Source organism: Grus americana, chromosome 3, assembly GCF_028858705.1.
Source record: "Grus americana isolate bGruAme1 chromosome 3, bGruAme1.mat, whole genome shotgun sequence".
Classification (NCBI taxonomy): Eukaryota; Metazoa; Chordata; class Aves; order Gruiformes; family Gruidae; genus Grus; species Grus americana.
In genome coordinates, this window is record NC_072854.1 from 113,100,394 (window position 1) to 113,112,470 (window position 12,077).

General features: G+C 37.5%; 1 protein-coding gene across 9 annotated transcripts in view; it reads left to right on the forward strand.

Moving 5' to 3' along the window:
- The window catches only part of MAP4K3 (mitogen-activated protein kinase kinase kinase kinase 3), an 87,890-nt gene that overhangs the window by 24,355 nt on the left and 51,458 nt on the right, over positions 1 to 12,077 (forward strand). For 7 of the 9 annotated variants that reach the window (XR_008576187.1, XR_008576188.1, XM_054818843.1 and 4 more), the window contains exons 6-12: positions 3,294 to 3,341; positions 5,084 to 5,126; positions 5,789 to 5,861; positions 8,169 to 8,300; positions 8,590 to 8,652; positions 8,736 to 8,817; positions 8,915 to 9,025. Coding sequence is in view for 7 of the 9 variants with exons in the window: in XM_054818843.1 (XP_054674818.1) it covers positions 3,294 to 3,341; positions 5,084 to 5,126; positions 5,789 to 5,861; positions 8,169 to 8,300; positions 8,590 to 8,652; positions 8,736 to 8,817; positions 8,915 to 9,025 (552 nt within the window). In the remaining 2 variants the exon portion in view is untranslated. The remainder of the gene's footprint in view (positions 1 to 3,293; positions 3,342 to 5,083; positions 5,127 to 5,788; positions 5,862 to 8,168; positions 8,301 to 8,589; positions 8,653 to 8,735; positions 8,818 to 8,914; positions 9,026 to 12,077) is intronic. The other 2 variants (XM_054818847.1, XM_054818849.1) reach the window with 2 other exon arrangements.

Genomic DNA, 12,077 nt, shown 5'->3' on the forward strand with positions numbered 1-12,077 from the left:
GTTACCAGCCTCTCCTCATTGGTATGCTAGCTTTCATTTTCTTTCCTAAATTAAAGGTTCAGTTCACCAGTAAAACTGAATCAGAAACAGCTTTTTTGGTGGATGTCTTGCTTCTGTGTGAGAGCAGTTCTTGGCTTCTAGTGAATGCAGATCTGTTGAATGCCATCAGTTGAGAGCTGCTGCCTCTCTCAAACACTCTCTCAAGATAGCTCTGTCCCTGAGCCAGCTCCCTTGCATGCCACTTACCATCTCCCTATACTATGCCAGAGATTGCTGACTTCTGACTTACAGGACATGGCTTTTTTTTCCTTACAGTGAAGTCTTATGTGACATCTGGGAGTGTTTTGGGTTTTGAACCTTTAAACCATTTAGTTCTTACGGAATCACAGAATAGTTTGGGTTGGAAAGGACCTTTAAAAGTCATCTAGTCCAACCCCCCTTGCAACGATCAGGGCCATCTTCAACTAGATCAGGTTGCTCAGAGCCCTGTCCAACCTGACCTTGAATGTTTCCAGGGATGGGGCATCTACCATCCCTCTGGAAAACCTGTTCCAGTGTTTCACCACCCTCACTGTAAACAATTTCTTCCTTATATCTAGTATGAGTCTACTTTCTTTCAGTTTAAAACCATTATCCCTTGTCCTGTTGCTCCAGACCCTAGTAAAAAGTTTGTCCCCATCTTTCTTATAAGCCCCCTTTAAATATTGAAAGGTCGCAATAAGGTCTCTCTGGACCCTTCTCTTCTGCAGGCTGAACAACCCCAACTCTCTCAGCCTGTCTTCATAGGAGAGGTGCTCCAGCCCTCTGATCATTTTTGTGGCCCTCCTCTGGACTCACTCCAACAGGTCCATGTCCTTCTTGTACTGGGAACCTCAGACCTGGACACGGTACTCCAGGTGGGGTCTCACCAGAGCAGAGTAGAGGGGGAGAATCACCTGCCTTGACCTTCTGGTCACGCTTCTTTTGATGCAGCTCAGGATACAATTGGCTTTCTGGGCTGCAGATGCACGTCGCTGGGTCATGTTGAGCTTCTCATTCACCAACACCCCCCATTTCTTCTCCTCAGGGCCGCTCTCAATCCATTCTCTGCCCAACCTGTATTTGTGCTTGGGATTTCCCTGGCCCATGTGCAGGACCTTGCACTTGGCCTTGTAGAACTTCATGAGGTTCACATGGGCCCACTTCTCGAGCTTGTCCAGGTCCCTCTGAATGGCATCCTGTTCCTCAGGCATGTCAACCACACAGCTTGGCATCATCAGCAAATTGGCTGAAGGTGCACTTGATCCCACTATGTCATTGATGAAGATATTAAACAGTACTGGTCCCAATACAGACCCCCAAGGGACACCACTTGTCACTGATCTCCATCTGGACATTGAGCTGTTGACTACTACTCTCCAGCCAATTCCTTATCCACTGAATAGTCCATGCATCAAATCCATAATCTTCTTGGCCTATGGAGGAGTGTTTCAGTAGTTTAGAATGGAATTTATGAAATCATTATTTATTGTGTGCGAAGATTTATTGGTTAATATGTTTAAATTGCTTCTGAGAAGGAAACTTGCTACTTTGTGTGTATTTCCTAAGTGTTATCCATGGACTCATTTTTGTATATTTTAAAGCTGTCTGTAAATACATGCTTATAACACTCTGACCAAGTATAATATGCATAGTTTGATATTTTGTTGTAGCTTACAATGCAGCAGTCACTTTCCCTAGTAAAAGCCTGAGAATATAGGCCACCCATCCATAAAAGTAATTTGTCCACTGTTAATTTTTTCATCAGTTTCCATGAATCCAGAGTTTCACTTGAATGCCTAAAGCATTCTATCTCCATGTTTAGAAGCCCTCTGAATGGTCTCTTTTTAAAAAAAACACTTGCTATCAGTTCTGGTTGGAATTAGTGAGAATGATTCTGAAAATATAGGTCCTTTAGATATGGCCTTTAAAGTACTTGCCTTCAGGCATTCAGTTTTGAAAATGGTGTCCTCAAATTTTTCCAGGGCAGTGGTAAAAATGAGTGAGTTGTTGAGCTTTCTGTGCCAGTAGCATCCAGAGATTTAAATGCAAGGAGTGTACGTGGGACTCTTCTAGCTAATGCCAGTTGTTGCAATGGTCAGGTAGATGCTTTGATTAATTACACTCCGTACCAAAAGCAAATTGAATCCAATTTTTGAGTGCATGCATGCCTGCAGTGAGGACTCTGAAAAACCATGGGACCAACTGGATATTGTTAGTCATTTCACCCAGATAAACAGGTTAAAACATCTGTGAGTGGGTTTTTTTTCTTTTTTAGTTTATTTAAGGAGTTGAATTTCATAACTGATTAGCACTTCAGCTACATTGCATTCAGGTTTTCATGAACTGACAAAAAAATACCCCAAAACTGTATCTTCAGTGGTACGGTTCACTTGAACAATCTCAAGTACCAAGTCACGTAAGTAATTGTTTTCTCATTTTTACTGTTGGTGTATTTAGGACCAGCCATAAAAATGCTGATAATTGAAAACAATCCTAATTTATTTTTGCAATCAATCTGTGATGTCTTGCATGAGCTGGCAAAAAGCCTCTCTGTCTTGACATGGGTATTTCCCATGAAAATGTAGTTTTTGTTCATGACCACAGAGTGAGGAAGATGTTTATGTGTTGTTTTACCCCTGGAAGAGAATTTGAGAGATAAGCCTGGACTGTCAAAAGTGACATGCTCTGTGATTTGTCATGCAAGGATTTTGTTTCATAGAATTGTTCCAGAATTTAAACTTAAAGTTCTAACTTGAGTCCTAAAATACTTCGGTACTGTCATTGAGACCCAGGAAGCCAGCCTAATGCTTCTGCAGAAATCTCTGAATTAGAGTTGAACTCCTGTATTAGACCCAAAGTGCAGTCTGCTAGCATGCTTCTAAAATTAATTAAAGTCTGTAATGATTTAGGAAATAACTGCACTAGGTGTCCAGTGATCTAATGGCTGAATAGAAGACTCTTACGCACTTTACAAGTAATTAACTTGGTCTAAAAAGGTGACAGTTACAATGTCCAGAGGAAAACTTGTTTGGGGGATGCTTTTCTTACATGGTGACTGGTATTCTTTCCATCTATCCTATTTTAGGTATTATGCTACTACATATATTGAATTTGCAAATGCAGTTTGGATACACTAAAATATAAGAAAGTTCTTCAGTCAGTGAGTCGTGTAGATGGTTGAATTGGATCCTAAATATGTCTCATAATTAAATAAGGAATGTATATAAAATTAAAAATACTGGACTAAATTGTTATCTAAATATTTTATGCAGGGACTATATTATCTTCATAGTAAAGGAAAAATGCACAGAGATATAAAGGTAAGTAAAAACTTAAGTCTATTTTGGTGGTTTTAAAATAGGCTACATCACCTCTGATGGGTCTTTACTGTTACGTATCAATTTTGGGGATATTTTAAATATGTACAGTTTTTCTAATAGAATAAAATAAAGCTTTCTGCCCGAGAAAAGGAAAAAACCTCCTTTCTTTAAAACGCATGCATGGAAATAGTTTGTTTTTTTAATTGGAGCCAAACATACTATTTATTTAGACCAGTGCTGTAAAATTTAGGCATCAGCTGGTGTCCAGAGCCACTGTTGTTCAGATGGCTGTAAGGGTGTGCAAAAGGAAAGGTTTGGTCTTTCCCGCACCTCTCCAAGAAGCTCAATGTACCCTTCTCTCTGAACCAGCTAGTGAGCAGAGCTGGTGCTTTGGCTTCTTGTTTCTTTTCTTGGTGAGCAGATTGCAGGGCTGCTGTTCCACGTGGTTCTTGGAGACAACTACTGTCCCTTCCCTCGCATGCTAAAATTAGAGAGGGTACCGCAAATGAGGCTCTTTACACTTACTTATTTAAACCTTCATCTCAACAAAACTGTATCAAAGGTGGCTTGTTCAGACTCTTACACTCTGTTATAGTTTCCTTCTGGTGCTTCCTGTTGACTTTTTGTCCCTTGTGTTTTACTACCTACTCTTTGCCTTTCCAAACACTTCCTTGCTCAGACTGCGGCTTAAAATTGGCAGGCTTCCTCCTGGAAATCCAACAGTAAATTATCATACTCCTTTGTGTTGTGTGGGGAGTCGGTTTTGTTCGGTTGGGTTTTTTTCAGACTAGGGATGCAGTGTACGTAGTAGCTTCAACTGTAGATGCCTTAATGCAGGCTGATTCCAAGTTGTTCTTGTTGACTGCAGAAGGATATTTGGGTTTTGAGCAATCATAAAAATAATTTCTGAATGAAAGATTACTTTGGACACAAAAATTAAACATTTTCATTATACTTTATAGAATGCAAAATTATGCTTGTAAGAATACAGTGCATAGATACTTGTTTCTAAACAGAACTGTGCTGATAAAAAATGCTTACAGTGCTTATGTTGAGAATTTAAAAAAACAAAACAAAACCAAAAAATCTGTTCTCATGAGCATAGAAAAACTATCTTCATCTGCAGATCTCCTGACTGTTGAATTATGTTTACTTCCCTCAGTAGCTAAGTTATGTATTTAGAATATCTGTCCTGTTAGTTTTGAAAGGTGAACAAGGTCAAGAGCATGTTAACTGGACTGTTTACCAAGCTCCCTTTATAAGGCTCGTTAACTATAGTCCTTAAGGCTATAATTATAATTATCATGGCTCTCAAACAAGACAAAACCAGCTCCTACATATGAAAAGAAAATCAAATTGCTTCCGCTTTGACCTTTAGAGTTCCTATTTCCTTTCAGTCAGTGTAAATAGAAAAAAGTAAGAATTCATCAGCATAGACAAATCATCATATTCTGCTTTTTGAGAGGGTTTTGTGTACAGTGGAAACTCTGTCGTACCATAGGCTAAAGAGTACTAAACTAAAAATTAACCTGAAACCCTGTATATCCCAGTTTCTTTATATAAACAGAATGGCAACTTGCTAATTTCACAAACATTTCCTTGGTAAAGCTGCAGATTTCTTGAGCACACAATCCTTGGTTTGTCTTTGGCCTCTAGTTTGCCATAATATCTCACATAATTTTTTTAAAAAATATATCAGAAGAATCTGCATGTTTTAATTCAAGTATGCTTGCTTTTTTAAGGGAGCAAACATTCTTTTAACGGATAATGGACATGTAAAATTAGGTGAGTTAATACAATTTAGTGTTATTAACTGATTTTTATGCGCTCTTAAGAAGCAGTCTTCTGTATTTTGTTTAATGATATAATGGTTCATGTAAGGAATTAATGAATATCAGAATTCTTTTTTTCTTGCTGGTAGTATCTAGCTGCACCATCCAATTACTGTATGAGGAGTAACTGGGTAGTTTTGGAACACTGAGGTAAAAGACTTTCTAATGTTGTATGGGGGAGGTAAAAATAAAATCATACAGGTATTTATAAATTTTTTTAATAAAATGTACCATCTAGAGTGTTTAAGTGTGAAATGTACCTTGAAAGGTTATCTGAAATAATCTCTTGGATAATGCTAAATGATGTATTTTATCATATTAAAACACTGCATGTAACTGTTAGGACTTCTGTGCTAGCCTGTTCTTTCTCATATTGATGAGGACCATGTTTGTGTGCAGCCTGCGTGTTTAGCCTGTGACTGAGAGGAGCTGACTGATGGTATCTGGGATACACCAAGTCTCCATTATTTGCTTTTGTTATTTATTTTTTGTTAAATATTGCCAGCATATTTAAGAAACTCTTACAGTGGGGAAACCAAACTGGTGTTCATTAACAATTAATTAGATCAAATCAGTTATTAACTGTTGTTTTGTTTTGTTGGTTTGTTTTAATAGCTGATTTTGGAGTATCTGCACAGATAACAGCTACAATTGCCAAAAGGAAATCATTCATTGGCACCCCATACTGGTAACTGTGTTTTACTTGGCCATTAATGTAATAGTAGCATATATAATACTGTTGAAAAATTGTAATAAAAGTATGCTATGTCACTTTCTGGGCAGACTAATAATTAAAAGCTGTGTCAGACTTTCTAGTGATCATATCTGTATTACTTATGCTAAATCCTGAATTAGCTGAGTGTCAGAGAAAATGCTGTAATGCCCTGAAAAATTGAAAGGCTGGCTGTGTGCTGCTGTCACTGTTGACTAATGTATTTCAATTTAGTCAAAAATGATCAACAATTTTGCTTGTTTTTAACTCCAATCTTAATTTTTTTTTTCTTGCCTGATTTTCCATTTTGGTGTTTTATGTTTCTTTCCCTACACCCTAGATATGTTGTTGCTGCAACTCTCCAGTTAATGAGTTGCATTTATCACCACAGATTCTTTTGCCACTTGTGAAACATTTCTTCTAAGCCATTTTCTTTTTTCTTTTTATTTGCCTAATCTGATAGAATTCAAATGTACATTTCTATTCTATCTGTACTACATCTTTATTCTTCCCTCAGTAAACTAGTTTGCACAATTTATCTTTTCTAAAGTTTGGCATTTTTTCTCCTCTTTCTGCTGGAAATGGTTGTTCCCTTTCGTCTTGAAGTAAACAGCACACATTCTTCTCTGTAAAACAGCACTTTTACTGTATGTTTCCCAGAAAGATACTGCTGTCTGACAGCATAGTAGGTACAAGATAAAAATGTATATAGTGAAAAAAACCCCTTACATTCAAGTATTCAATCTTGAAATAGTCAAGCACAGCATTTTTAGCATTCTTCTGCAGCGTAAGTCACGCCACAGCATGGATTCACTTCCCTTTCAGAATGACACAAACACCCATCAGTCATGATTGTGTAATTGGTTTGTGTCTCTCTTTCCTAAGATGTCTGGGTGACTTTAGCCCTGGCCTGTATCACTGTGTGACTTTCAAATTGTGCCAGGCTTCTGAAATGACATATCGTAACCTTAAACAGTAACTTTGAAAGCATTACATAGGTTAAATGCTTATGAAAAGCATCAGGTTTTCTTTGCAAAGCTTCTCAGAGATTTGAGAGGAGAAGCAAGGAAACAAAATTGTTGAGATTGCAGAGAAGAAAACGTAGTTGGAAACAGGAATTTTGAAGGTGGTAGTGATCATTAGAGGTGTCTGGGCAGGTAAGGCTATGGAGAGAAACGAAGGGCAAAACTGCTGTGCAGTGTCTTTAGTTCTAGTAACCTTGCTATTTACCCTTGTGCTCCTCCTTCATGTCATTCTAAATTTAACCCATGTTTCCCCTCTACCTTGGTAACTCCCTCCTTTTTGATTTAGAGTGACTGGGTTTTTTATGAACTCTTGAATAAATTTATGTAAATATAATTTATCTATGCAAACTGAAAATAAGTTGTACCACCAAACCTGATGATGTTTTCAGATCTACAGATAAGGATGTTTGTCTTTAAGTAATGCATCATTTGAGATGCCTCCTGCTGCTTTACTGGAGCGCTCATTTAGTGACATACCCATATTGAGTTACATCTCCAGTTCCACTGCTGCTTTTCAAATAATCTGGACTAATAAAGTTCAAAGCTAAAAAATATTAACATGTTTGCCATATGAATACAGGACAATCAAATCCATAATTCACTTTGGCTTTTCAAAACATGCGACAATGCCTAGTGAATCATTTTCTTTAGGTATTCCTATTTATATGTCAGTTATACTTGTTAATTTTTGCCACCTGAGGATGTGAACCTACTTTAACTCAGATGAGGTCTTCTGACATTAGTGAGAGACTTTACAAACAAGGAGTGCTCTGTGCAGAGATGACAATGAGTCTTCAGGTCTCATGCTTTCACGATACAAGAAAGCTGACATTTTGTTCCCTTTTTTTGTTAGAATTCTTCTCTTCAAAGTCAGTTGATCACTTTCTGGGGCAATGTGTGAATTTGGATATTATTTGAATTTTAGTGTCGTTGAATAATTATACTTTTGGCTCTTATGTTGTAGAATGGTAGTTCATTGTGTGCCTGCAAAAAAGTCTTGGATAGATTGGTTTAATCGACTTACTGCTAAATTGCAGGAAACTGCCTGTTAGTTACTAGAAGATGATTGAGGAAAACTTCACGTACACATTACATAACTTTTTACGTACACATGTGTGAATATGTATCCACATGTATAAATGCATATGCTGTGAGCTTATAGATTGAGAGCTTTAGGGGAACGAGTAGTAAACTGCTGTGTACAGAAGAATGTTTGATTTGTGGTGAGAAGTTTATCTAAAAATGTCTTAACTTTTAGGATGGCACCAGAAGTTGCTGCAGTAGAAAGAAAAGGTGGCTACAACCAACTCTGTGATCTATGGGCAGTTGGAATAACTGCTATCGAGCTTGCTGAACTTCAGCCTCCAATGTTTGACCTACATCCAATGAGGTTAGTAAGGAGTTAAAGCTTGGTGTGTAAATACAACTTTGTAAATAATCCATTTGGAGTAGTGGCTATATGTGTTTGGGGGTACTGCAAGGGTATTGGGTTCTAAGTGTTCTGAATGTGAATGATAGAAATTGTAACAACTCTATTTGGTGCATAAATGTGTAATGTTGTCCTAGTAGCGTCTCTTAAAGTGATGGACTCCTTCCTGCCAACTAAATAATGTATTTAATAATTCATCTCATATATGTATTGCAATGTAAACCACATAAATACTGTTGGGTTTTTTTAGAGCACTTTTTCTAATGACGAAAAGCAACTTCCAGCCTCCTAAATTAAAGGACAAAATGAAATGGTAAGTACTTTTCTGTTTCAGTAGATAATAGTCATGTATTTCACTAGGCAATTGATTCTAATGCTTATCGCTTCATTTTACAGGTCCAATAGTTTCCATCATTTTGTGAAAATGGCACTTACGAAAAATCCTAAAAAAAGACCTACAGCTGAAAAGTTACTGCAGGTACAAATTTATGTGATTTTTTTACAGTTATAAAATTAAAATATGCTTAATATGAGCGGTTGGAATTTTCATATGTGTTTTTCCTTCTGTCTTTCAGCATCCTTTTGTTACCCAGCCATTAAATCGAAGTCTTGCTATTGAGCTTTTGGATAAAATGAATAATCCTGATCATTCCACTTACCACGATTTTGATGATGATGATCCTGAGGTAGGAATATATTTTATTCTTAGAATCAGATTAAGTTTTCATTTGCCAACAAAACTAAATTATTATCGTTTATGGAGCCACAGAATGTTTTGTGATCTGGGAATCAAGGGTTGCTTTTACTTTTGGTTGTGCTACTCTGTCACATGTACAGGCACTTACCAAAATTCATTATATTTGAGGGAAAGAAGCTCAAAGAGATGTAAACACTTTCAAAATTTTGTTTATTGTTGTACTTCAATAATTTTGCAACAGTAAATGTGCTTCTTCAGTCCTGAGTTCTGTCATGCATTCTGCTTTCTGTTTCTTTGTGGAATTATGTTTCCATTCATCTGCAAAGCAAGCATTCATAAAAATCATTTTATACCTCTGTAGAACTTGTTCTTTTGTTCCTAATTTATTATGAGGAGAATGGTCATCTTGTTTTTGTCAAATGGTTTGCTATGTGTTTCTTGCAGATTACATTTTCTATCTTAGAATACTCTGAAACTTGATTTTACTTGAGGTTTTGTCAAAGGCAAAGTTGCTGATTTTCTGCTTTAACAGCTGGGAAAAAATAGCATGCTTATGTAAAATGATAAACAGGGCAGGACTGAAGTGTTTCATGAGTAAGAGAAAACGTATTCTGTTACGGCATCTTCGTACTTAACTGTGTGTTAGTGAAGACTTTCCAAATGTTTACAATTCCCTAACTGATGATCTCTTTTTTTTGGGGGAAAAAAATTAATCGTTTTGACACAAATGTTATTGATTCATTAATTGTGTACTTGTGTTTTACTTTTTTAATGGATAAACTAGTCTAAGAATGCCTTCAAAGGAAAATAAGCTTAAAAGAAACAATTACTTTAAGATAATAATTTTCAGATTTTACAAGTTAAATGCATTTTTTACCTTCTGGAACAGCAAAGACAAGTTGGCATGCACCAAGTCTGTCTTCCTTAGGAGCTGAAATAAATAAATGTGGAAAAAAGCCAATGTATTTCCTAAATGGGAGGGAAGGAGAGGAAGGCGTAAGGGTTGAATAGTCAGTACTTGTAAAAGCAATTGCACATAGTGGAGCATACTTAGTAAACTTTTCTCTGTGTGTGTGTGTGAATTATGGAAGTTAAACACACAAGAAAACCCTTAATGTGGTTGACCTTCATTTCAGTGTTAAGAGAAGGGTGTCTGATTCCCGATGGAGACGTCATTGAGGAACTCGGATCTTCTCCTCACCGTAAACTCTATGGCTCAGGTGTCCTTTAGTTCTCTGTCTGTTCATTGATGATAGAGAGCTCTGAGGCCTGTTAAAGCGGTATTTCTGTAGAAACCAGAAAAAACAAAGTTTTCATGAGCTGTCATAAGAAGAAAGCTGTTTTCAGCATGCTTCCTGTGAGTGAGCTGCTCAGAGGATCTTCCCTGCTTTCCTGGAAACTGTACTGAAACCTGATGTGCCATTCCCCCATGTCACTGGTGTGTCTTTTCAGTAAGAATCTTGACCTTCATTTTGGGCCACTCAGGTGGTGAATCTCTCTTCTCTTCCTGTATGGTGTCACTTCAGTATACACTTTATTGATGGTTACTTGTAGCTTTCAAAATAGTGTTGAGTCTTTTATGTCCCTTCTGACTTAGCATTAAGAAGGCTTTTCTGTTGTCTGTGTATTATTTATCAGTTATCCCATAATGAAATGTGTATCGGGAAAAAGCTGTGCCTTGTCGAGGGAGAAAATGAAAACAACCTCAGTGCAGTGATCTGAGAAAATGCATATTTTCATCATTTATAAAGGAGCTAGACTGGCTGACAGTACAGAGGACAAGCAAGCTGCTTGCATGTCTTTTGATACACATTTTTTCAGATTTTAGTTCATTTCTTGTTTGTCTTATGTTGCTGAGGGTTTCCTGCTGCATTTCTGGGCCTCTGTGCTAAGCATAATGATATTTCTCCATCAATTGTTCATCACATGGCCTTGAGCTCTCCAGTGAGCTTCAAACACCATTCCCTGTGGTGCCGGATCATTTTCATTGGATAGACAACTTAGATGTCTCTTCTCATTTCTCTCCCAACCATGTTGCCAGATAATTTTCCATTGAGGCATTTAAGCCACCTGCAAAATGAGATTGATAGTGACATTTGGGAAAACATTTTATTTCGTGATAAGCAAGCCTAGAACCCACCTCTGTGAATAAAGCAGGTGATAACTCATTATCTGATGCATCTTGAGCAAGGTCTCATTTCAAAAGAAGAATCTTGCCACAGGCAAAGCATTTGTTGGCATTGTGGTCTTTCCTATAATAGACCAAAGGGAGTAAGAAGTGCACATGCTCCTTTTATACACAGTTGAACTTGCTCCAATAGCTGCCTGCTCACAGAGATAGCTGGAGATGTTAATCTGAACTTGGGGATTGACCACTCCTATACTTATGGCAATCACCTGAATGTATCCATCAAAAGTTGAAAGAAGCAACATAACATGGTACAACATAAAATGGTACAAACAATGCTGGTGAGAATCTTGAGCTTCAGACCTGCTTCCCAGTTTGTTCAGAGTTTTGGTTGTTGGGTGGTGCTGTTTGTGGTTTGGGGTTTTTTTTGGTGGTGGTTTTATTTTTTTGGTTGGGGTTTGTTTTTTTTGTTTGGTGGTTTTGGTTTTTTTGAGGCTAGAGTGCTTTTCCGGCTATCAGCGATCTTTGAAGGCAGGTCTACTGCCCGGAGTGGTGACAGCTCTTCACCTGGCCTATGCTGCTTTTATGGGGATGCTATCTGTTACTGCTTGGATAGTCAGCAGTATCATGTGGGTCAAGTAGAGATTAAGATGTGAATTTGCCACCTCTTTGAGGAGGGCTGTACTAAATCTTTAAATAATTCTAAACTCAGACAAAGGTGAAATGTTTAATGTGTAAAAACAAAACTGAAAACATGCAATCAAGTTATTTGGATATAATCAGAAAGGTCTCCCCTGTTATTCATTTGGCAGCAGTATCTGTAACTGACATTTGAGTATTTTTCTCTAGCTGAACTCATGGAGGACCTAATTTGGTTTCCCATTCAGTCAAAGACAGGATTTCCATCTGGGAC